Source organism: Notolepis coatsorum, assembly GCF_963971535.1.
Source record: "Notolepis coatsorum genome assembly, chromosome: 10".
NCBI lineage: Eukaryota > Metazoa > Chordata > Actinopteri > Aulopiformes > Paralepididae > Notolepis > Notolepis coatsorum.
The window spans coordinates 99261413-99287083 of NC_140174.1; the positions used below are offsets into that span (position 1 = coordinate 99261413).

General features: G+C 43.0%; 1 protein-coding gene across 2 annotated transcripts in view; it reads left to right on the forward strand.

Annotated features, from left to right (window-relative positions):
• lnpep (leucyl/cystinyl aminopeptidase) overlaps positions 1–8750 on the forward strand; it is an 89209-nt gene extending 80459 nt beyond the window's left edge. For both annotated transcript variants that reach the window (XM_084323955.1, XM_084323956.1), the window contains exon 23: positions 6460–8750. In XM_084323955.1, coding sequence (XP_084180081.1) covers positions 6460–6591 — 132 coding nt within the window. In that variant the 3' untranslated portion in view covers positions 6592–8750. The remainder of the gene's footprint in view (positions 1–6459) is intronic.
• Positions 8751–25671: the final 16921 nt, after the last annotated feature.

Consider the following 25671-nt stretch of genomic DNA (forward strand, 5'->3'; position numbering starts at 1 on the left):
ATCTGGAGACTAAATGTAGGAATACTAAATAACAAGGGGGTGGTGAGTCAGATCAAGGAGGAGATAGCCAGGTATAAGGAGGAAAATGACAACGGGGAGGTCGACCCAAACATTCTATGGGACACACTGAAGGTGGTGATAAGGGGGACATTGATGGAGAAAACAGCAATGCTGAAGAAAGCCAGAACGGAGACATATCACAATCTGATAGGGAAGCTGAAGGATCTAGAGGGGAGACACCAGATATCAAAAGAACAGGAAACGCTCGGAGAAATCAAAGAAGTAAAGGCCAGGATAAATAGGGAATTATTGACGGAAATAGAAAAGAAAGCGAGGTTTATGAAACAAACTTACTATGAAGGGGGACCAAAAGCGACCAGACTGTTGGCCAGGAGAATCAGGATGCAACAGAAGTTAAACACGATACACACAATAAGAGATACAAAGACTAATGAAATATTGAGGGACCCAGCTGAAATAGAGAGGACATTTAGAGAATACTATGAGAAACTATACACACAGCCAAAGGCAGCGGGAGAAGAGGAAATAGAAGCTTATCTGGAGAAGCTAGAGTTACCATCGATAGGGAAAGAACAGAATGAAGAATTAAATAAAATAATTACGGAACGGGAACTGGAAGAGGCAATTAGTAGAGCTAAAAACAACAAATCTCCGGGGAGCGACGGATTCCCATCGGAATTCTACAAGACATTTAGAACAGAATTAGCACCCATGTTAGGGGCGGCATTCAGACACACGATGGAAGAGGGCAAAATGCCCCCCTCGTGGAAGGAAGCCGTAATCACCACGATACCGAAGGAAGGGAAGGATAGAGAATTATGTAGTAGTTTCAGACCTGTGTCCATACTCAACGTGGATTACAAGATGTATACATCAATAATATCAAAGAGATTCGAGACGTTTATGCCGGACATTATAGATGAAGATCAAACTGGATTCATTAAAGGGAGACAGACACAGGACAACGTGAGAAAGACATTACACATAGTGGAGGAGATACAAAAACAAGGTGGTAGTGCGGTACTGATTAGCCTAGATGCAGAAAAGGCATTCGACAGTGTGAGTTGGAAATGTTTATATAAAGCAGGGGTGTCAAACTCATTTTCACAGAGGGCCACATCAGCATTATGGTTGCCCTCAAAGGGCCAAAGACCGTATAAATGTTAATGTAATGTAAAATAAATGTAGCTACACATTTACATATTGTTAAACATGGTGTTTCTGTATTTATTACTTATTCAAGTTATACATATTGCATATTCATTTGCATAAATGTAAAAATATATGTTAGCTTATGTTATTTTAACAAATAATTTTAGTTTATCAGAACCCCATATTACTCCACCAATCAATGATCAAACCATTCAAGTAAATAACAAAGAAGAATATCATCAAATACAAGCTATGACATTAAGTTTGTTCAAAACCTTTTTGTCACAGTCAAGAGGGGCAGAACTAACAACTGTGAGCTGCAAAGAACACGTGGGACAGATGTAGCAGATGTTACAAAAACAAATGGCTGCACACAACCTTGCAGAGGCCATACATCCAACTAATGGAAGATAGTTTAATTAACTTTAATTAACAGATTGCAGAATGGGTACAGTACAGTACAGCTCAATACACACAATTGTTAAGGGGATGCAGACCAGAGAAAGACTTTCGACTTGTTTACATCAGGGTCCCCCATTTTCAATTCGTAATGAAATTGCTATTATGTGTCTGCATGAACACACAACTGTAACTGTACTCAAAAATAACAAAATAAGGGTTGTCTCAGTTCACAACTATATTGGTCAAGTTTTGGGTGGGACTTGTTTGCGTCCCTACAGCTTCTTATTCAATTGAGCGAGATGCTCGGTTATGTCACACAGCCAGTTTGCATCTGACAGTTCAGACAATATTTCTTCAACCCTTTGTTACCTATTCCGCCTGGATCTTTTTTGTATTTTGGTCTGTAAAATTGTCAAAGAATGTCTGAGGAGTAAGTGCTTTTGGCTTTTTTCCTTTGTTACCTCAGATGTTCAACATACATGTATGTGTAAGAATGTGTAATAACTAAGGCTGTCAAAGTTAAAGCTTTATTAACGCATTAACCCACAATTATTTTAACACTGCTATTTTTTAACCCAATATTAATGTAAAAAAAAAAAAAAAAAATTTTTACCTGAGCTCTTGGGGGGCCACATCAAATGACGTGGCGGGCCGGATTTGGCCCGCGGGCCGTGAGTTTGACACCTATGATATAAAGCATTGATGAGGTTCGGACTAAACGGGAGGGCAATGAAGATGATCAAGGCACTATATCAAGAACCGACAGCGAGAGTTAAGGTGAATGGCAGCCTGACGGATAGAATCAGATTAGAGAGGGCTACCAGACAGGGATGTTGTCTCTCACCAACGCTCTTCGCCGTTTTCATAGAACCACTGGCACAACTGATCAGACAGACCGAGGACATCAAAGGAGTAAGGATAAAGGGAACGGAATATAAACTAGGCCTATTTGCGGACGACGTGATAGTATACATGAGGCAGCCAGACAAGAGCTTCCCGGCACTGATGGATCTACTGAAGGAATATGGCCACTACTCAGGATACAAACTAAACGTGACAAAGACACAGACCTTAGCATGGAACTATACCCCAACGACAGAAATTAGGGAGGAGTATGGGATAAGATGGGGCATGGACAAGATTAAATACCTAGGGGTGAACATCACGAGAGGAGTGGGGAAACTGTTTGAAGCGAACTATACACAGATAAATCAGAACATCAAGAGAGACTTAGAGAGATGGACAGTAATGCCCTTGGACTTCAATTCAAGAATAGAGGTCATTAAAATGAACATACTATCAAGGTTACTGTACCTGTTCCAGTCACTGCCGATACAAATACCACAGAATCAATTCAGGGAGTGGGACAGATTGATATCGAGGTTCATATGGGCGGGGAGAAGACCACGGGTCAGATATAAAACACTACAACTACCAAAGGAAGAGGGAGGGATGGCAGTACCCAGCCTACAAGATTATTATTATGCAGCACAACTGAGAGCAGTGACGTGCTGGTGTAACGACAGATATGAGGCAAGATGGAAAGACATTGAAAAAGAAGGGGAGGGATACAAGGTACAAGCTCTGGTGGGAGATAGGGAACTATTCAAAGAAAAAGAGGGACTGTTAGACCCAATCACCAAATGCACCTTGACCATATGGAACAGAGTAGTAAAAACACACAAATTGGAGAAGCAGTCAGGGGTTCTGAGATGGGTAGCACATGACAAGAGATTCAAACCAGGGAGGTTGGACCATGGATTCAGAAGGTGGGAGAGGGGGGGGGGCAACAGCGATATGCAAAATGATAGAGAAGGGGGAAATGCAGACACTACAAAAATTAAAGGGGAAATTTGGACTAGAAAACAGGGACCACTTCAGATATCTACAAGTTAGAGACTACTACAACAAAGAAATAAGGGGGGCCAAAGACGAAGAACAGAATGGAATAATCAAGATGATAGTATGGGCATATGAAGGGGGGCAAGGAAGAGTAATATCAGCAATATACCGAGCTATAATGAACAGCAAGGGACACACGACCGATTACATAAGGGAGAAATGGGAGAGAGAACTAGAGATAGGAATAACAGAGAAGGAATGGGGTAACATATGCAAGGTGCAACATTCAACAACAGGATCGAGGATATGGAAAGAGTTTGGATGGAAAAACATAATCAGATTCTTTATAACCCCAGAGTTGAAGGGAAAATATGCACCAACACAAAGGGCATGCTGGAGGATGTGTGGGAAGGAGGGGGCAAATCACACACACATTCTGGGGATGTCAGAAGCTGAAGGGGTATTGGGAGGAGATAGGGGAGGCAATGATCAGAATATTAGGATACGGGTTACCACAAACGGGACTGGTGCTTTACTTAGGGGACCTGACACACGAGGGAATACAAGGGGGGGACAAGTATTTAATAAAGATAATGTTGATATCGGCCAGAAAAGCAATAACGAGACTGTGGTACAAAGAAGACCCACCGACAATAGCACAATGGGTAGGAATAGTAGAGGAGATACAGGATATGGAGAGGATAACGCACATGCTGAGGCTACAGGAAGAGAAATTTGGGGAAAGTGGGAGGATTATAAAGGGAACGAAAACGACATCACAGAGGAAGGACCAAATGAAACACAAGAGGGCGAAGGGTAAAGGAGGAAAGAGGTTCAAGGAGGGTCTCTGAACCCATGTCACACACTTAATGTTCTCTATTTTCATTTTTGTTTAAGGTACGACAAATGTTTTTGCATTTTATTATTTATGTATGTGGACATTTTGCTTAAGTCAGTGTGTTTTTTTATTTTTTCTATTTTTGAGTATTAAAATTTTTATTGTTTTTGTCTTTATCGTTTATGTCTGTTGAATAGTACTGTAGATGTCATTGTATATGTTGTGATGTATGTCTATAAATGTTTAATAAAAATTTAAGTTTAAAAAAAAAAAAAATCATAGTTAATCAAAGTGTAATGTCTTTTCCACAAATATGGTAACGATAATGGTCAAAAAATTACGTGAAAATGTTTTAGTTAAATAACAAAGTGACACAGCACCTAAGCCCTCCAGAGAACCAGGGAAAACTGATTTAAGATTCTCAAAACTGTTCAATTTTGAGAGGATACCACAAACTCTTTTAGATTCGCCGTCCGACAAATGGTACCGCAGCCTCGAGGCCCGGACCAGCAGACTCCAGAACAGCAGCCTCAAGGCCTGCACCAGCAGACTCCCGGAATTTTTTTTTTAATTTATATTCCTTAATTCCACGTTGAAATTACGCAATACATTAAGTGTGGGGTCCCCAAAAAAATCCTAAATAAAATGGGGTCGTGGTATAAAAAAACGTTGAGAACCCCTGGTCTAGAGCTATTTTATTGTTGATTCTACTGCCACTTTGCACCCACACTGTGATTATTAAATAGTAAATTAGTGCTATTTTATTGCTTATGCTGCTATTTCTATACTATTTGTATTACTCTATTGATGATGCTGCTGCAAGGCAGAGGAGCCAAGAACAAAACAATGACACTCCTCTACACTGACTGTGACATCACTGAATCTGAAGACTCTTGATGCATGCAGGTCCAGATATCATCACTGGTCACCTTGACATTTCGTTTGTCACATTCCAACATGGCATTATCTCCACATCGACAACCTCTTCCCGGTTGATGATGGATCTATTGCATCATTTCTCTTTGTAACTATGTTGTAATTCAAACCATCCATCTTAAGACATCAGGGCCATACGTATGATAGGGGATGGGAGGACATCATCCCTAATCATGAGACCTCAGGCCTCACGTGACATCAAGGCTGCAAAGAACCCTATTTTAACACTCATTTAAAGCTTATATTGGGTAAGGGGTAACAATTGGGTAACAACAATCGCAACTGTTGCAGAGGGAAGCAACAGTTGTGATTTGGAGGATCAAGAAAAGAGGACAGGGCCTTGAGATGGGTCCATTGGAACAATCCGAGCTCATTGGTGTTGAGGTGAAATCATTTTCTTTGCAACCTTTTTCATGATTATTTTCTAAACTTCGTGAAGAGGTTTCAGGTCAGTGCTCCTATATTCTAAGATAACGCTACTTCATGCACGCAGGTCCAGGTGACGTCAGTCAGCCCTCAGTCAACCAAGTGACATTCTGTCTGATCAGGTTCTGGAATCAAAATAGGGTGGATAGGGTGGGGGTGCCACAGTCACTAGAGTTCACATTCTTACATTCTTACTTGGATCACCATCTTCCTAGTTGACAGTGATCTATTATAGCACTGTAATCTACTACTGTCTATTGCTTTTTATACCGAACAAAGGTTTGGGATGGCTTTGAACTGTTGAAACAGTAATTCAGAACAGTTTTACCATTGTACGACTTTGAACTGTTGAACAGTAATCCAGAACTATTTTATTGCACTGTAAAATATATATATTTTTTTTAATCTATTCTATTCTACAATTTTATTGCACTGCACTATTTTACTCTGTCTATTTTATCTTGCTCCTTTTATTATCGTCTATTTAAAACTGAATCAAACCATAAACTAGGTGGCCTGTTGGGATGTTAGATCCTAATGTGAAAAACTGTGATTTTATATCTCTGCACTTTATGTGCTCATTTTATGCCTGTCTTTTTTCTGTTGTGAAGCACTTTGAGCTGCAGTTTCTGTATGAAAGGTGCTATACAAATAAAGTTTATTATTATTATTACTACCAGAGAGGCTGTGGTGGGGTGATCCTTGCTCGCGAGGACGGTCACAACTTCGTGAAGTTAATTGACTGTTCCGCATAGGAGCCTCTGACCTCCTATTAATCTTTTGCAGAACATCTCTGTGGTTTCCATGTTCAATGCGCTCAACGTGTTGTTTGTGTTCTGCAGGTGCAGGGCTTCTTTTCCGGTCTGAAGGAACGCGGCTCTCAGATGAGGTGCGTCCAGGAGGCCCTGGAGACCATCAGGCTGAACCAGCGTTGGATGGACAAGAACCTCCCCACCCTCAGAAAACGCCTCTAACACAGCCAACGATTGTCAGGGCATTGTTGTCGTCGAGACAACAGCGGTTTTTGCACAATTTCTAGGACAGCGTCTCAAACAAACTCCCTACTCCTCCTTAGAGCCAGAAGTTGTACTCCCTATGGGTGGAAAGGGTGTTCTTCCCGCTGGTAGTGAGTTGTAGTCGCGAGCTCAGGGTGGCTCTGACTGTGTGTCTGACGATGTGTCCTCCTCGGGATGCCAACTCACACTCCTCACTCTTTTTACACTGTCGACCAAACCTCCCGTCAACCTGGCGCCCGGACAGACGACCGCGCTTAAAGCTTTCCCTCAAACACTGCGCGCCCGCCCCACCATGCGCGTTAAAGCCACCTCCGTGAGAAAAGCACTCGTGAATGATGTCAACAATACAGTGTGCGGACGTATCTGTGGGCCAGTCGGTCCTGGACTCTCTCTCTCAACCATATAGGTGTCCCCCTGAGGTGATTTATAAGATGTGTGCCTAGAATGAAAACGCAAAGAGTGAAGAAATGACTACTACAATTCAGTCAGGCCCTGACATTGCTGTCTGATGCAGTATCTGTGTATAAATACTAACCGCTTGCAATACTGTACTCGACACCTTAACACTCCTACAACTCGAGGCATTGCTGTTTTACAGTGTGAGTAATGTTTTGGTGGGTAGAGTCGATTGACAGGTGTTTGACTTATGGAGTTCTTGTTGTTTTCAATTGAATGTACTGAAAACCAAGTCACTGTGTAGATGCTGCACAGCGGTGCTGGTTAGACTGAACAGCCAGCGTGTCTTAGTGGAGACCAGGAGATGCACACACTGTTGAGGAGCCAAATGTTGCAATTGACCCGTCTCAAACCCGCCCTCTTTTCTAGATCCTCCAAACGCAGCTGTTGCTTCCAAACAACAGTTGTGATTAAAGGATCAAGAAAAGAGGGCGGGGTTTGAGATGGGTAAATTCTCTCACTCACTCCCATTCATTGATTAGACCAGCATAAAGCCCAGGCTTGCGCAAACCTTTGAAGTATTTTGGTTGCTTTTTCCTCTGTGTTGCAACGCAATCAGTGTCATTGAATGCTTCTCATACTCCCAATGTGCTTGTAAACTTGTAATTATGATGTAAATATGCCCTCCATACATGCTTTTTCCGATGTTTTGAATGTATTGTTTTTTGTGCGTGTGCAGATTTTAAATGTTTTAAGAATTACGTTCCGTTGTGTGTGTGTGTGTGTACAGTATATATATATGACGTGTAAAGAGGAAATGTGCACATAGAACTGATCAAGAGTCTTGGTCAAATACTTTTTAATGTCCTTGTTGAAGTACACCACAACTACCGGTAGAAAGTCATTTTCTGATGAATGTTTTTTTTTAAAGGGCTAATGTGCATATTGAAGATATAAAGCAAACAAAAGAAAATCCATTCTGGAACTCAATGACTTGACACACGTTTGGTGACACCTGTGAAATCTGCCACTAAGAAACAAAATGTTAATCTGCAAGATAGCCAATCAAGTATTTTCTGGTTGGAGAAGGATGGATTGCAGAAGTATATCTTTCCATTGTACTTTGTATTCAAATATTTAAGTTATTTGTTTCCCAAACCACTCTCCTACGATCTTAAAAGTATTTAATTTAGCTTCTATAATGTCTCTTCCTGATTCTACAGTGAGTCAGAGTAAATGTTTTACTTCTAAATAATCCCATCAACATGTTGATAATGTGAAGTTCTCTTAGCCAAATCAGCCAGATCTTTTGTAGTTGGCCGGCCCTTTTTTTGTCATATCCTCTGGGTTAGGGACTATTAAAAACCTCTTTGGTCTCATTTTGCATTACAACTGTATGGTAGTCCACTTTCAAACAGTCTTTTCAACTTCATAAAGAATCTGCCACATGTTTCTTCTTGGTAGTAACCTAATGCACAACGTAAATTTAATTCCATAAACGATTAAATGAGCTTTTCTTTCTTCATTTGAATAATTCTAACACTTTTTTAGATAAATTTTTTGTGTGTGTATTTTAAGCTATTTTAAGTCCCTTGGTACAAGAGGGGAACGAAATATTGTTTAGAGGTCTTGGACACTTCTACAGTGCCTGCTATCAAAACCACTATTCAAGTTTTTTAAAGGCTCATCCTAATGATCCCTACCAAGCCCATGTTTCTGTTTCTGCTAAATTGGCACCAAAATCCTGTTCGCATTAATTTTGTTATCAATGTTAGTGCAAGTTGGCGTAGGTAGGAAACAATTTCTGCAAGCATTCCATGTACTTCTGTGCACAACTACAATTGAAAGAACTTGTATTTTTATATATAATATATAAAATATAATATATAAAATATATAATATTTGCATGCCCCATTGACTTACGCTAGCATTGCTAATGTTAAAGGTGCACTATGCAATTTTCGGAGGAGGGGGATTTGTTTGCAGAGCCTGCAAAATACATTCACTAAATTATTCTATCGTTATCATAAATGAAAACTAAATTATTTTTAGGCACTAGCCTAAAATATAAGCCTAGAATATGTTTTAACAAAATTGCGGGCCCTGCCTTTCTGGTAGCTTTCTAGCTTCAAACTGTTCTCAGCTTTCAATGTCTGACATTTAGAATATTATTTTCCATTGGCACTGGCAGGGTTCAGGTGAACAGTTGTTTACAGCCATCTATAGATTCTCTGTTTGCACTGTAGTCGAATGCTGCAGAAACATGGCCCCCCCGTGCCAAGAAACGAAATAAAAGGTGTTTTCTGAACATTTTGATCATTGTGTTTCTAATTAACGCTGCAGTACACAACTTCAGAGAAATTACCAAGCGTGAGTTCACCTGCTCAGCAGATATAGAACAAGCTCTGCATCACTTTTCAAGCCCATGTAACACATGTTTTACAGACACTCGTAGAGGCACCAGCAGCTTTAAGATGATATATATATATAAATGTATATATTTCCCAGCCTCAGCAGGTGGTTTTGCACATTGTGCACAGTTTTACGATGTGACCCTGGGAGCACCACTTGGCAGGTCAAAGACATGGTTTTGGCCAATCGCATGTCCCCCCCCCCCCTCCCTGCATGCGTGCGTGTGTGTACTAATGTATGTTCTCATGAATATTCCCTCCTTTCTTCACTTATATCTCACCAGGTTCTTTAGACCCTCCAATAGCCTCCTGCCCCTCGTTCTCTCTGTACTCTCTGTCCTCCCCCCTGTACTCTGTCATCCCCTCCGTCCTCCCCCCTGTATTCTCTGTCATCCCCTCTGTCACTCACTCACGGCACGGTGATGTAGTGGTTAACACTGTCGCCTCACAGCTAGAAGGTCCTGGGTTCGATTCCCGCTTGGGGACCAGGTTGCCGTGTTGCCAGTTACCCAGGTGGGGTATCTCCCGGGCCTTTCTGTGTGGAGTTTGCATGTTCTCCCCGTGCTCGCAAGGGTTTCCCCTCCCGATAAGATAAACCCAATGGAAAAACATGCACAACAGATCACTAACGCTGTCGCGTCCCTGATGAAGATGGACAGGAGCACTTGGATTGGTCCCCGGGCGCGGCACACGCTGCACTCTTTCATCTGCAATGCATTAATTTACAAAAACTGAGTTTATGTTGATGATTTATTACTTGGGTTTTATTCTGCAGGTAATCATCAGTGGATAATGTCATCTCATCTCTCGTGCCTACTGGCGTCTGACGCATCATGCACAAACAATGCACAAACAATATAATTAATAAAGAACATACATTTAAAGCTAACATTATGGGAAATGCGCTTACTGTCTCCAGAGTCAGATACGAAAATATATACCAATTTCCTCTCTGTGTGTTCATTTGAAAGCTATCCAGCTGCAAGCTAGCCTAGCTTAGCACAAATTAATGGAAGTGGATACAGACCAGAGTTTTAAGCTAGGCTAGTGGTCTGTATCCACTTCCATTAATTTCTGCTAAGCTAGGCTAGTTTGCAGGTGGATAGCTTTCTACTGAACAACACACATAAGGCCGAGATATGCTTCAGCGTTGGCTGTATTTGACTGGCAATGCTTTAACGCCGCCCCCTATCTCCCTGTCTCCGGCTGTCCCTGAGTGCATGCTTACCAACTGTTAGTCTGCAACACTACTATCACCGACATCTAAGAAGGGAGATCCCCCCTTGAATGGCCCTTCTAAGGTTTCTGCTGTGGAGCATTTTTCCCTATTGTTAGGTTTTAGTGAGTTTTTCCTTACCTTCGCGTGGGGTATGTCTGAGAGTGCTTGCATTCTTTCATTTATTTGCATTTATTTTAAATCTGTTGGACCTTATGGTGTTCTTGACTTGTTTAAAGAAGACATGTACAGCCCATGGGGACATTAACGTGTGTTGTCGGGCCTTATAAATAAATTTGATTTGATTTAACAATACATTTGTATCAACCATGAAGATCTGACCTCTCCGGTTCCACCACACCACCCAATACCCCCAGTACAATTAAACAAGACCTGATGTCACATGATCACTCACATGCAAACTGTCTGTTTAACTGCGCACATGACAATAAAAAGTCTTGAATCTTGAATGCCTGGAGACATGCCTGGCCTTCCCTCTCCTATAAAAGAGCGTACAGAAAGACAGCTATGTAGGCTTTGTGCCCGAATCAAACATCAATCTCCTCCTTCATGTTCAATATCTTTACACACAAAGTGTCGGTAATTTGTTGTGTTTGGCAAGAATATGACACACAAAATAGGAGGACTTTCATCTTGTGAAAACTTTATTTCAAGCAGTTCACAGTTGGCAGTTGTTTTTTGTGTGCAGTAGCCTGGCTACATGAGGCAGATGCATTTTCCATTCGACACGAGGACAAATAATTCTGTGTGGATCAAATAGATTTCAGATGCATTTTTTTGTTGTGGACGAAGCCTTGCATCACGTGTCCCCTCCGGTACACGAGGAGGCAGCCGTCGCATCTTTTCACCTGCACAGCGCGATCTCTCAGCGGCGAGGGTCTGCATGGGAGGGTCACGCCGCCCCCGTTGCTTCCTGATTCTGCTGCGCAGGCGCACCAACCGACCGGTAGGAGTCGCTGTCCACAACGTCCGATCCCCACCCACCAGCTTCCCACCCCTAACACTGCCAATTGCGTTAGTATGAACGACCAGCCAAGCTGGTAGCAATGCCGAGAGCTGGGCTCGAACCCAGCATCTCCTGCATTAGTGGCGAGCGCCTTGCCCACTGTGCCACTTAGCCACTTAGCCGCCCAGATTTCCGACATTTGAAGTGTTTCCAATCATTTTCTTTCAGCAAGCAAACCACACAGTAATTTGCACACAAATGTTTGTCCAGTTAGCCAAACCCCCATATGAAAATGGATCGAGTCTATCAAGAACTGATATTGATATTGATTGGCTACATGCGCCGAGTACAGAGTAGTCAGCGAAACACTTGTTGTCAGCATCGTTCACCAGTGTGTGCAATGCCATCCGAGTGGTGATAATGCAAAGGTACATCTACCTACTTGGAGTGGATGAGGTGCAGGAGATCTCCATGCTCAGTGGGAAGCATTAAAGGGGAACACCACCACCTGAATTAAGAATTAAATTGTGTTATTGTGAACCTTGTTGTTATTGTGATGACCTTATTTGTGAGCATGAGCAACTCTCTCATAAAGCCAGAGACCAGAGAAATAAAACTCAAACTTATGATGTCTGGAACCGCTCCATCGACAATGAATGCCAGACCCACCTGTAACATCTTTCCCAATTCACTGTGTGTGGAGCAGCTCCATGGGGCTTTATACTTGATGACATCACAGGTTTTAGTTCTAACACTCTATTACGTAACCATTGACTACAGGAAGGCTCGTTAACTTGTCAATGTTACACAATAAGGAGACGGCAGCCAAAGTATCTAAATAAAGAATATTTTAATTAATAGTTACCATGGTTTTCGTAACTGAAATGAACATCAAATAATAGACAGACAAACACAGGACTATACAGACAGGATCAGCACCAGATGGAAGGGATGACGGAATACTTATACACAAGGGGATGACGAGACGACACACACCTGGGTTAAGGGTAATTGGATACACCTGGGGGAAAACAATGGGGACTACACACTATGACAGAGGACTACATCTAGACATGACACATCACACTAGGAACGCCTGATCAGGGCACATGACACACATAACACCCCCCCCCCTTAAATTTATGGCCATAACCCCAGAATAAAAATGGGGAAATGGACATAAACAACAAACAAGAAAAAATACCACACAAAATAAATAAAGGGAAAAATAGTGGCCACTTCTAAACACGTCTCAGACAAACTTCATAGACTACGATATTGCCTCTGCAATCTGTCAATAACGTCCTCAATCGATCAGGCAATCAGGCAGGACGAATGGGCAGCCCCAGCCCCACTCCTCACCAGCCCGACCCGCCCCTGGAAAACAGAACAAAATTAACAAAGAGAAACACAATAGGCCACAAGACAGCTCCAACACAGAGCCACCTCCCATGCGGAGGAACGTCCAGCCTCGCTCCCACCACTGCTTCAGACGGAACAATGACGGCCTCCTCCATTTCCCTTGCTCCCACTGGAAAGAGAAGACTCACAGCATTGGCATCACTCACATTGTCATCCCTCACATCAACACTAGATGGGGCCAACACACAAACCGACGCTGACGTAGAGGGCACAATAACAGGTGCAGCCACTACTGAGGCTGGCACCGGCGTTCTAGGCGTGGGAAAAAGGATAGGGATGGAATGGGCAGTACCGTCAGGCACCGCGTCACTGCCCGACAACCCCATGTCAAATAAATCAGCACCACCCGTCATGGCCGTCGTACGTGCATCTGATGGACCAACTCCCGTATGCACACACGCCAGAACGTCCGCACCAACAGGCCCCGCTGAAACGCAAATGACATCTGATGTTATTAACATCTTACCCCCTGCCAGGTCATTACCGAGGATCAATGACACCCCCTTGATCGGGAAACGGCTATCGACCCCGATAACGACCGGTCCCGACACCAGACCCGACTCCAAATGAATCTTGTGTAGCGGCATTCTCATAACATGTCTACCAAAAGCTCTGACCCTTATCCCAGCATGTGCTTTTGATCTGTTATCAAAGGGTAACACATTCCTACGGATAACCGATTGAGACGCAGCAGTGTCTCGTAAGATAGTCACAGGGACCTTCCTACCACCTTTGTAAAATGATACCAACCCTCGCAACCAACGATATTTGTGTCATCTGTGTGGTAGGACTGTTAACCCTGTGAAGGAGAGCATAGCAATTATCTTTGATATGCCCTTTTCTTCCGCAATGAAAACATACACGAGTGTCCCCCCCCAGACCTCGCTCACCAACTCCACCTGCGTCCGCATGTGTTAACTGCTCGTTATTGCCAGAGGCCCCCAGTTTACCACCGGAGCTCCATCCCGGTCTGTCCTCCCCACCAGGACAGCCAGGCTTGACAAACAGCACCCTGTGTGTTAAAACAAACTCATCCGAGGCGGTTAGGTGGCCGAGCGGAGATTGCGTTTGTCACCAACCCCGGAGCTGTGAGCTGGATTCGCCTGTTCGAATCCACAGGCGAATCCAGCTCACAGCTCCGGGGTTGTCACCAGCTTGGCTGGCCGTCTGCACTAATACAATTGGCTGTATTAGAGCAGTGGTTTTCAAACCTCTCCTCGAGACACCCCAGCCGTTCCATGTATTTTGTCAAATTCCACCACCAGCACACCTGATTCAACTAATAAAGGGCTTGTTAAGTTGAATCAGGTGTGCTGGTGGTGGAATTTAACAAAATACATGGAACGGCTGGGGTGCTTCGAGGAGAGGATTGGGAAGCACTGTATTAGAGGGTGGGAGAAGCTGGCGGGGTGGGTCCGGGTCGTTGTAAACAGCGACTCCTACAGTTCGGTCGGGGCGCCTGCTAAGCGCGGATAGGACTTGAGGGGGATAGTGTGGTGTGGTCCTCCCACACACTACGCCCTCTCGATGAGAATCCGCGCTGCCAGGTGAAAAGAAGCGGTGATTGGCTGGACGTGTGTCGGAGGAAGCACGTGGTAGCCTCCACTCTCCCAGATGATCTGACTGTGGGGGGTAAGTGCGCAGCGACCAGGAAGGGACTGGGAATTGGCATACGACTAACATTGGGATGGGAGAAAATCGGAGGAAAATGGAGGGGGAAAAAGATCAAAAAAAAAGAAAAAAAAAAAACTCATCCGCCAGACCGGCAGCCACCGAGCATTTAGCCACCTTCCGTTCATTGATATACATCGCCACATTTTCGGGCAAACAATATGACTTGAATTCCTCCAAGAGGATGAGCTCCCGCATTTTAGCCAGGGTGTCCACTTTCTCCGACACGCACCACCGGTCAAACAACAGCTCTTTTTCATACGCAAACTCCACATAAGTCTGCGAGCTGCCCTTTCTCAGAGCCCTGAACTGCTGCCTGTACGCCTCAGGCACCAGCTCATACGCCCTGAGAATCGCAGCTTTGACCGCCCCGTAGTCTTGGGTATTCGGGCACAGGGACGCATACACATGTTGGGCTTTTCCCGTAAGGACACTCTGGAGCAGCAACGTCCAGTGTTCGGCCGGCCATCTCAGTGTCGTGGCCACAGTTTCAAACATGGAAAAATATTTATCCACATATTTCTCCAGAAACTGCGGCATGAGACGGAGATATTTGGCCACATCGAACCTATCCTCAACGTGTGGGCGCACCTCTGCCCCAAGCCTCCTGAGTTCGAGCGTGCGCACGTGAGTGCGCTCCGCCTCAGCTTGGTCACGGTCAACATGCTCTAACTCGCGCGCATGCACACGTTCCGCCTCCGCGCGCGCCTCGGCTTGGTCACGGTCAACACGCTCCAACGCGCGCGCATGCACACGCGCCGCCTCTGCCTGCTTCAGCTGTTCAAACTTAAGCTCCAACTCCAACTTACGCAGCCCCAGAGAGCCATCAGAGACTTGGTCTAACTCCTCCTCGGTATCGTCATGCACCACCTCCTGGGTGGTCAGAGCCTCTACCAATATCCCCCGCTGCTGTGCTTTCCTACCCGGGGCCAGCTTAACCCCATAATGGTCCGCTATTCCCGCCAGCTCATCCTTCGTGCACACGCCTAACAACCCCACTGACGGCCTACGCACAAAGTCTGCCACTGTCACTGGCATTTCTGAACAGGGAAGAAACAGGGAAGGAGAAAACGAGAGATACCTACAACCACCATATATCAAAACAAACGAAAACAATCAACCCCTAAATAATCACAACAAACAAAAGAAAAACGGCTTCACCCTATGCGTCTGTATAGTCCTGGTCCCTACCTACTTCGGCCACCGCTCCACTACCAACCCTGGTACTGTATGTACGAAATATAAGCAAGCGCTGGCATGACCGTCTAACGCAGGGGTGGCCAACCCGCGGCTCGCGAGCCGCATGCGGCTCTTTGCCCGTCAATGTGCGGCTCTTCCATCCATAAAAAAATAAAATAAAAAATTACTTTTCTTTTTTACTTTTTTTTTTTTTTTTTTACTTTTTTTTTTTTATGTCACTCATTCCATAAGGACGTAGAATAAACATTTAATTTTTTTTTTAAATGGTCCATTTGCATGTTCTTGGTATCTGAATCTAGGGACATATATGGATCAGTGTCAGAAATAGTGTGTCTGTTACTAGGCTTGAGTAAATTGTAATGAACCAAAGGAGAATATCAATTCTATTAAAAAAAAAAAAAAAAACTTTGACTGTAAATAACACCATGCTAAAATTGACCAGACCTGACAAATCTAAGCAAATGAATAAAGGGAAGATGATTAAACAGAAGGTTTTGTAGATACAGTACTGAATTCTGCCATCTTTTTTATAATGTAAATTTCTCCACCATTCTTCATCATATTGCAACACCGTTTTTTGCAAGACGTTCACAGAAAGGTAGAGAAACTAACTGCGTTCTGTTTTATGGCAATAACGTTCAGGTTTGTGGGAGATAATCCCAAAAAATAAGAGAAATTAAAAAGTAAATCCAGAAGTCAGATGATTGACAGGGGCTGGTGTGAGCTGGGTAGGGTAGTTTTTCGAAATTTGAAAGCCCTGAGTCTCTTCCTTCAAAAGACTACACTCACTTTTGGCTGTGCCACTTCCTCCTGTCAATATGCGCCGGTTTCCGACTCAATGCCCTGAGATTTCTATAATCTTATATTTCACTAATAACAGTTAAAATAATTGGTAAACAAACATAATGCTGAAAATATACACTTTTACTGTATATCTCGGGCTTAAGAGGTTAACCCTGTGAGGCCCAAATTAAAAAGAAATTAGCAACTTCAGAGGCCAGAGGGTGGGACATATAAACACATTTACTATCAAATAGCATTGTGAGGCTGAACAACAGGACCAATTGACTATACATGTGCTTAAAGGGGAACTATCTTATAAATGGCTTTTTTCAGTGTTTACCATTGTTTCTTAGCTATGTGGACTTATATTAATAGGATATATGTCTCTAATTCTCATATTGGCGAATTCTTCCAATTCTCCTCTCACAATATTCACCCTCACTGAACTGAGTCATCTGAAAATGTGCATATCTGTGATGTCAGAGATTTCTCAGCTGCATAATAATGTGGCAGTTGATGTGGCAGTTGGCACCAGGCCACACAGTGGTTGGAGCCCAGCCTCAAAACGGCTTAAGATCTTGAGGTAGAAAAATGCGGTTTTTAGTACTTGATTAGAAATACAAAACAATGCATTTAAAAAAAAAAAAACCTAGGTGTTCCATAGACTCACAGGAATTGTGTAAAAGTGCCCAAATAGTGAAAGAAATAGTAAAATAGTTCCCCTTTAACATTTTTTAAATAAACATTATTTTTTTAAATGGCTAAAAGTGATTTTGTAATTTTGCAACCGTGGGTCTCACAGGGTACTTTTAACCCTGTGAGGCCCAAATAAAAAAGACATTAGCAACTTCAGAGGCCAGAGGGTGAGACCTATAAACACATGAAGGGTGCCGTGACTGAAAAAAAAGGTTGAGAAACGCTGGTATATGGTGTGGCTCTTTGTGGTACCACAGTCATTTTTTTGTGGCTCTTAGTCTCTGACTGGTTGGCCACCCCTGGTCTAACGCCTCCACACCTAGAGGTATTCGCAAATCAACCACTGTCATGTGTCAAAAAAAAAAAACCCATCCCCAAACGTTCTCAACCCTCACTATAGTACCCCTATATAAGTAACCACTATACACACGCCGGCCTAGGAGGAGCCTGACAGGGTCCTTCTAATACCCCGACCGCATGTGGTGTGTCCCCACTCCCAGGCGATGGAAGGTACCATATATAAAATGGTCCAACTGCCCTAGCTGGTTGAGAACGCTCCCTATTGAAGAAGTATTTGCCAAGGGGGTCTAAAACATGGGTCACACACACGACAATGCCAAACATACCTCACAGTGTGGATCAAACCCAGCGGCCATCACCAAACGCTTGCTCCGAGTCGTTTGGCCGAGCCCCGATATTACGGAACCATTGACTACAGGAAGGCTCGTTAACTTGTCAATGTTACACAATAAGGAGACGGCAGCCAAAGTATCTAAATAAAGAATATTTTAATTAATAGTTACCATGGTTTTCGTAACTGAAATGAACATCAAATAATAGACAGACAAACACAGGACTATACAGACAGGATCAGCACCAGACGGAAGGGATGACAGAATACTTATACACAAGGGGATGACGAGACGACACACACCTGGGTTAAGGGTAATTGGATACACCTGGGGGAAAACAATGGGGACTACACACTATGACAGAGGACTACATCTAGACATGACACATCACACTAGGAACGCCTGATCAGGGCAGGCACATGACACACATAACACACTCGTTAACACTCCTTGTGTATCGTAACATCCTGCTTCTCTAACACACTTGTGCACGTTCTCTAACACACTTGTGCACGTTCTCTAACACACTCGTGCACGTTCTCTAACACACTCGTGCTCCCAAACATGACAAACGTGAGACGACGACGTGTACCTTCTTGAATAATCTGTTCAATCTCTGTTGTCAAGAGTCAAGAGGGCACGTGCATCCTTAAAGATCTAATCTCATGACTTAATTACCTGTGTGTGTGTGTGTGTGTGTGTGTGTGTGTGTGTGTGTGTGTATATAGGTGTGTGTAGTATTACTGTATGTGTGTGAGAGAGAGAGAGCGAGAGAGAGAGAGAGAGAGAGAGAGAGAGAGAGAGAGAGAGAGAGAGAGAGAGAGAGAGAGAGAGATTTTTTTGATTTTAGAAAAACATTTATTTACATAATCCTCATGTACAATGTACAATGTGTATGTCAATACAATTAAACAACTGCTAACAACAATTAAACAACAACAATTAAACAACACATTATATCGGGCAACATGTGTCCCCATCACACTTAAAACCACATGAGATCTCACAACAAAAAACAATGCTAAAATACACCTGTCCTTCTGCAACACAACAAAAAAACATTGAAGGTCCACCCAAACAAAAAAGTATCCATACAACACATAATATGTCATCAAGAACAACATATGAGCAACCCAAAAGGGCCCCGTCAGTCCATTTGTGTCAGTTTTTATCCAGCTCATGAAAAAAAAGATCCCCTTCATCAGGACCTTCCGTTCCACCAAAATAAACCTGCAACAGGTATTGTTCCCCGACGCTCCGCGCTTCAGTCCAATCGTCCAGACAGACCCTGTTGTGACAGGCCGTCCTCAGCCCCAATAAAGAAGCCACTTCCTCTGACCCGGCTACATTCACAACATCTTTCAGTGTCATTGTCCCAACTGCTTGCAGACACTGTCCAAGCCCAGGTCTACTCCCTTCCCGAATGTCCAGCCGGGCTCCACACATCAGAAGCTCCATTATCATGGTAACATTATATTATCTAGTTTTCTGAGCTTCTGCACAATTTTCCTCAGTCTAAAAACTTCCTGGGAAGTGTACCCCCCATTGTTCTTCAACCTCATTTGAGTCCTTGCTTAAAAAATAAACTCTAAATCTTCAAAAAAATCTTCCACTTTGACACTTCTCAAATTTTTTGTTGTGTGCAGGAACTTCTGTATCTGCCTGACTGCATAAAATTGTTTCCGTTGTGAATCAGACACTTGAGAAGCATTTGGGAACTCATCTTCCTCAACACTTGAGATGTCATCCCCCCATTGTTTTTCAATCTCACCCCATTGTTTTTCAACCTCATCCTCGTCCATGCTGGACTGAGAGGAACCTGTGTCTTCTACACCCTCCTGACTCTCTTTGACCAAACTTGTCACTCCTTCCTTATCCTGAGAGCCCACCCCTCCATCACTTCCCACCACGCCATCCACTGTCTGACTGTGTACATTGTCCACCACATTCAACTTTTCCCCTATTACTTCACTTCATATTTTTTTGATTCCTTTTTTTACCCTGACGCTGTGTTGGGCTTGGGGGGACAAAAAAAACTCTGCTCTCCCCTTTTACCTCGCCACTTGTTGAAGGGGAGACAGTTTCTCTGATTCCCACCTCCTTAACTACACAACCACTGGTTGAGGGGGGAACAGCGTCTCCCACCCCTCCCTCCTCTGTACCTGCACCACCCGCACCACCCCTTGTTACCTCACAGTCGCCACTAGTTGAGGGGGGGGCAGCTTCCCTCACTCCTCCCTCCTCTGTACCACGGCTCTGCTCCGTACCTGCTACACCGGTTCTGTGGCCCTGCATCTGGACACCATCCGCTGCGCTACTGACGGTCCGCAAAGGGCCACTGTTTACAGTGCTGACGGTCTGCAGCGGGACAACTCTGCGCTGCCACACTCCGAGCTCTCCCCTCTCTACACCTGCACTACGCGCAGCTTCGACTGGGATCACCGTCCCCGCTGCACTATGCGCAGCTTCGACTGGATCACCGTCCCCGCTGCACTGCGCGCAGGCTGAGACTGTGCGCCTCTCCCCTCTTCCCTCACACAATCTCGGATTCGATGTCCCTCTTCCCCGCATCTGAAACATTTTGAGTTTCCAGAGTTCACAAAAAAGACGTAATCAAAATCATCAACTCTTAATTTTAAAACCAAATCAATCTCTTCTCTGTTGTTCTCAAGAATCATTAAAACTTGGCGTCTATGTGACACAACATGTTTTAACAACGGAGATTTGCATCCAGATGACAGTTTTCTTATCGGGGAAATTATCCTCCCATATCTTGCAAGTTGATTTATCAGTACTTCGTCACTTATGAACGGCGGGATGTTATTTATATTAATCCTTCTGCCTGGTGTGGAGAGAGGCTCCACTTCAATACACACATCCTCGATATTGATTCCTGATTCAACAACCGAGTGCACTTTCTCAAGGCAGTCTAGGAAAATAACAATTCCACCATTCATCTTCGCGGCTGATTTCACACTTTTATGTCCAACGACTTTACCTATTGCCAAGCTGCAATCCTCTACGGACACATTAGAAGCATTAATCTTTATACCATGCTTCCTGCTCATTTTGGCAAACTCCATACTGGCGTCTGACGTCAGCCAGCAAACCAGCCTGGCCGATGTGACTGCCAAACAAACAAAACACTCCCACTTAACCCAAAAACACACAGCAACCCAACACAACACTACAATACAATATCCCATAAACAAATTAACTAAATAGACAGATAAAGATAGAAAAAAACTCACTACACCTTCAATCTCCAACCTCTCCAATCTCTCCAATCTCATTCCCAGCATGCACTGAGAGAGAGAAAGAGAGAAAGAGAGAAAGAGAGAGAGAGAGAGAGAGAGAGAGAGAGAGAGAGAGAGAGAGAGAGAGAGAGAGAGAGAGAGAGAGAGAGAGAGAGAGAGATCGTTTTTGCTTATATAAAATGTCTGAGTCAGTATCTGTTGTTGTCAAGAGTCAAGAGGTCACATGCATCCTTAAAGATCTAATTTCATAACCTAAAATGACCTGTGTGTGTGTGTATATAGGCGTGTGTGAGTTTTTGCTCATATAAAATGTCTGAGTCAGTAGATTATTTGGACAAAAAATATCTTAGGTTCAGAGAAGGGGATGTTGAATTTCTTGTTTTTGTGCTCGAGTTTTTGTGGCCAATTAGCCGTATTTCGCCTAAAGGTACATGCCTAAGTAAATGGAAGATTGCTCCACTTCTGCAAGGTCAATTTGCATGTTCTTGGTATCTAGGAACATCTAGGGACCTGGGGGTATGTATTTCCAGTGTCAGAAATATTGTGTCTGTTACTAGGCTTGAGTAAATTGTAATGAAGAAAAGGAGAATATAAATTATGATTTATGATTTTTGCATCTTTGATAAAAAATTTATACGGGTAGGAGAAAATGCTCACTGAGCTCATTCACCACCTTATTGAGATCATGTGTACAAAAAATCTAAGCAAATGAACCGCGGGAAGATGATTAAACAGAAGGATTTGTAGATACAGTAATTAATGATAATCGATTTGAATTATAAATTCATATTTGACCTTGAACTTGACTTTGACTTTATTATGGTCAAATCATACATCTATGGATAGGGAAAATGCTCCTCTTTCCAATGGCAGGGTTGAATCTGGATTTAGTAATTTCCTTGCTGTTTTTACGATCAGGGTCAGATTAAACCGAATATATATATTTATTACTTGAAATATATTGTATAATATTTGTATATCGTCTGATATCCCTTGTATATTCTTTGTACATATACACGGAATATCCCTTTACCTAGGTACAGGCCAGACCATAATATTCGTTCTCCTATTGGACAGCGACCCCTAGGCGCCAACGGCCATACCCCCAATGGCAAGTTCAAAGCTACCGCTAAGACATGTCTCAACATGTCCAGGTTTGCACAGTAATACGAGACAGAACTGAGGTTGGCACTAGATTATTCACCTTACGTATAAATACGTCGCAGGTGGATACAGAAGCACTTAGCCTAAAGCACTTAGACCAAAACGTTGAAGCCTTCACCACGATACAACGTACCGTGAAGTGGGCCCTTTTTGCCCCTAAATAGAGCCTTGAGAACCGCGTGCGAATTGATAGCTAAAGTGTCAGAGTTTAACGCTTATTCTATTGTAAAGTAATAGTCTATTATTTATAGTGTATCGTGCGGCTACCGTTCTACAGTGACCAGCATTACCACCGGTTCGTCGTACCGAGCTAGTGCACTTATCCAGGCTGGGCGGTCTAAACTCGTGCCGCTATCCGAGGAGTCCTAGACGAGAACCGTTGGATATGTACACCGGAGAACCTACACCGACGAATGCAGAGCCTTTTCCGGCTGGATTATATTGCTTTGGTACTGTGGCTGCTGGAGCAGAGAACCGTCTACCCCACTGCTGTGTGGGATCTACCCTGTGAGGAGCACCGTCGATCCCGCCTCTAGGACCCACAGAGGCTGGCTAGCTTTCATCCATGCTGTTTTGCATACCGGAGTATAGCTGTTGCTTTGTCTACGGACCAAAGGATTATTGCACTGTCTCCTATCTGGAGTCTCTTTATTCCTCGTTGATCCAGACTTTGCTCCCGACCATTCCTCTCCCCTGCTGGCTTACAACCGGAGGGAACCCCCTTAGTATCTCCAGCTGACTACGAGTGTGCCTTATGTAATTCTTATGCTACAGGTGGTGTCAATTATACCCATCTTAATATGCTCATGGACTTACGCTCTTGACCTACTTAAGTGTTCTTCGCCATATAAGCGCAATTCATAATTCTCAATATTGTAACCTATTGTTGCTGCTCTGATAATAAATACTTCTAAATATAACTTTCTTTGTTAAGCCGTATTCTTGTGTGGGTGTTCACCATATATACCGTGTACTGTATGGCCAGTAATTAAAGTACATAACTAAGTAGTGGTTTAATGATACCATACTCTCAATACAGTCAGGGAATTGTACCCCTCAGTTACAATTAGCATTTTCCGATCAATTTGTATTTCCGATAAAACATTGATAAAAATGAAAATATACACTTTGACTACTGTTTTTGATAGGGTTATGGTCTTTACTCTTGGCTACAAAAAAAAATATTTAAAAACATTGACCTCTTAACATCCAAGGGCCCACATGGACGATTCTTTGCCGACCTCTAGTGGCTCGGTGTGCATTTATTTTAATACAATATATGGATAGAATTAAAGCCCTATTTGTTGCCCTTTCAGGTGACAAAATCCGTTCAGCGGTTCTCGAGTTACATGCCGATATGTGAGGCGTGCCCCAAAGTACGCAAAAGTACACATTACCACCCCGACTCCCGGGGCTCTAGCTCTGTCAATCATTTGGCGATCTCAAAAATCTTTGCACAGGGTTGTAGCCAATGAGTGTGGCTTTCCAATGATACCCCATGATATGATAATTGGGGATCTAATACGGTCTCTATTGATCTATTTATGATAAAGAAAAGCAGGGTCCCCCTATAGGGGGACCTTAAGGCTTAACAGGTTAAGTTGAACTACTTTACACTTGGACCACAGAGTTCCATTTGAGTCGAAGTGGTTACAATTGTACAAAGACATGACTCTTTCTAAACCAAAAGAAGAGATTGGTGTGAAAACAAATTCAAGTAAATAAGATCAAATTTAAGTGTGTCTGAGTTTGTGTGCATGTGAATATAATTATTTGTTTGTGCGCATGTGAATATATTTGTCTGTGTGCATGTGAGAGAGATTGGGAAGCAGATATATTTAAATAGATAAAAATGACAAATAATACATTATCCTTCTGGTAACATCAGAACAAAAACAGCACCAAAATAAAAATTTCTGAAACTCACTGGCATATATAGGTCAATAGTACTCTGGAATGAGTAGAGGCTCTTTCATGTGTCTCTAATGAGGATCCTTTAATAAACATAAACATAAACATCCTTCTACGGCCTAGCATAGGATATTAGATAGAGGACAGCTGTTACTTAAAGGATAACTTTGCTAATTTGGACCTCTGTCTACCATGTACCTCAGTACCTGACACACAGATTTGATTTGATTTGATTTGATTTTATTAGGGATCCCCATTAGCTGGTGCGATAGCAACCAGCTAGTCTTCCTGGGGTCCACACACAAAAAAACACAAAAACAATCACCATTGCAAAAAACAAAATTATTAAAAGTCAGTACACACAATGCATAATGAACCTACTGTAACAATTAATATAGCTAAAATTACATCATCACCATCATTTCACTGATCGGTCCAGTATTGAGCTAGCTACAATTTCCCTGCAGGCTCTCACTGGGCTACAATAGCAGACAATGGGCAATTGTAAATCCTTTGCAAAAACAACAACAACAAAAACAACGATAAAAGTGCTTTTCCAAGATGGGAAGCTCAGGGTGTATTCTTACTGGTCTCAGTATGCTCTCCTGTGAAATGTATCACAATACAACATTTTTTACCCCTCTCTACAACTAGCTAGAGTGTGAAGGTTTATGCATAGTGTGGCGAAATAGTTCTATTTTAAATGGATCGGTTGTTTCAACATTCAGATTGCGATACATTCCACAGGAGAGGATACTGAGACCGGTAAGAATACTGTACGTTACTGTATGACTAACGACAATCCAGCCCTAACTTCTCAAGATATCTTGTTCTCAGTTTGGCCTGATAATAGCACTAGACTAGAGGGAGGTTTCTCTAGGGGTCATGGATGGGGATATTATGACTGTATGACCAATGCATCAGGAGATGTGTTCATTTGAAAATGGAAAGTTTGGCCTAATGGTGAGGCTAGAGGAAAGGTCATGGGGTCACCAAAATCAATGGGCTTCTTGGAGTCATGGATGGGCAAAGCAAATTTCATGGCAATTCAGCCATTACAGACAGACAGACAGACAGACACACACAACATAAAACATAAAAAAAACATAACCTCCTAGGCAAAGGTAAAATGCAGACATGTGTGCACAAGAGATAATAGATGCTATTCTATGATTCTTTATGCATGCATGTCTAGATGTCATCAAGTCAGCCTGACATTCACCTGACATTCTGTCTGATCAGGTTGTGGAACCAAATTCTACTCTCACCGGGTGTGGGTGGTGTTATCCCCAAAGGTCATCTCAAATAGTTT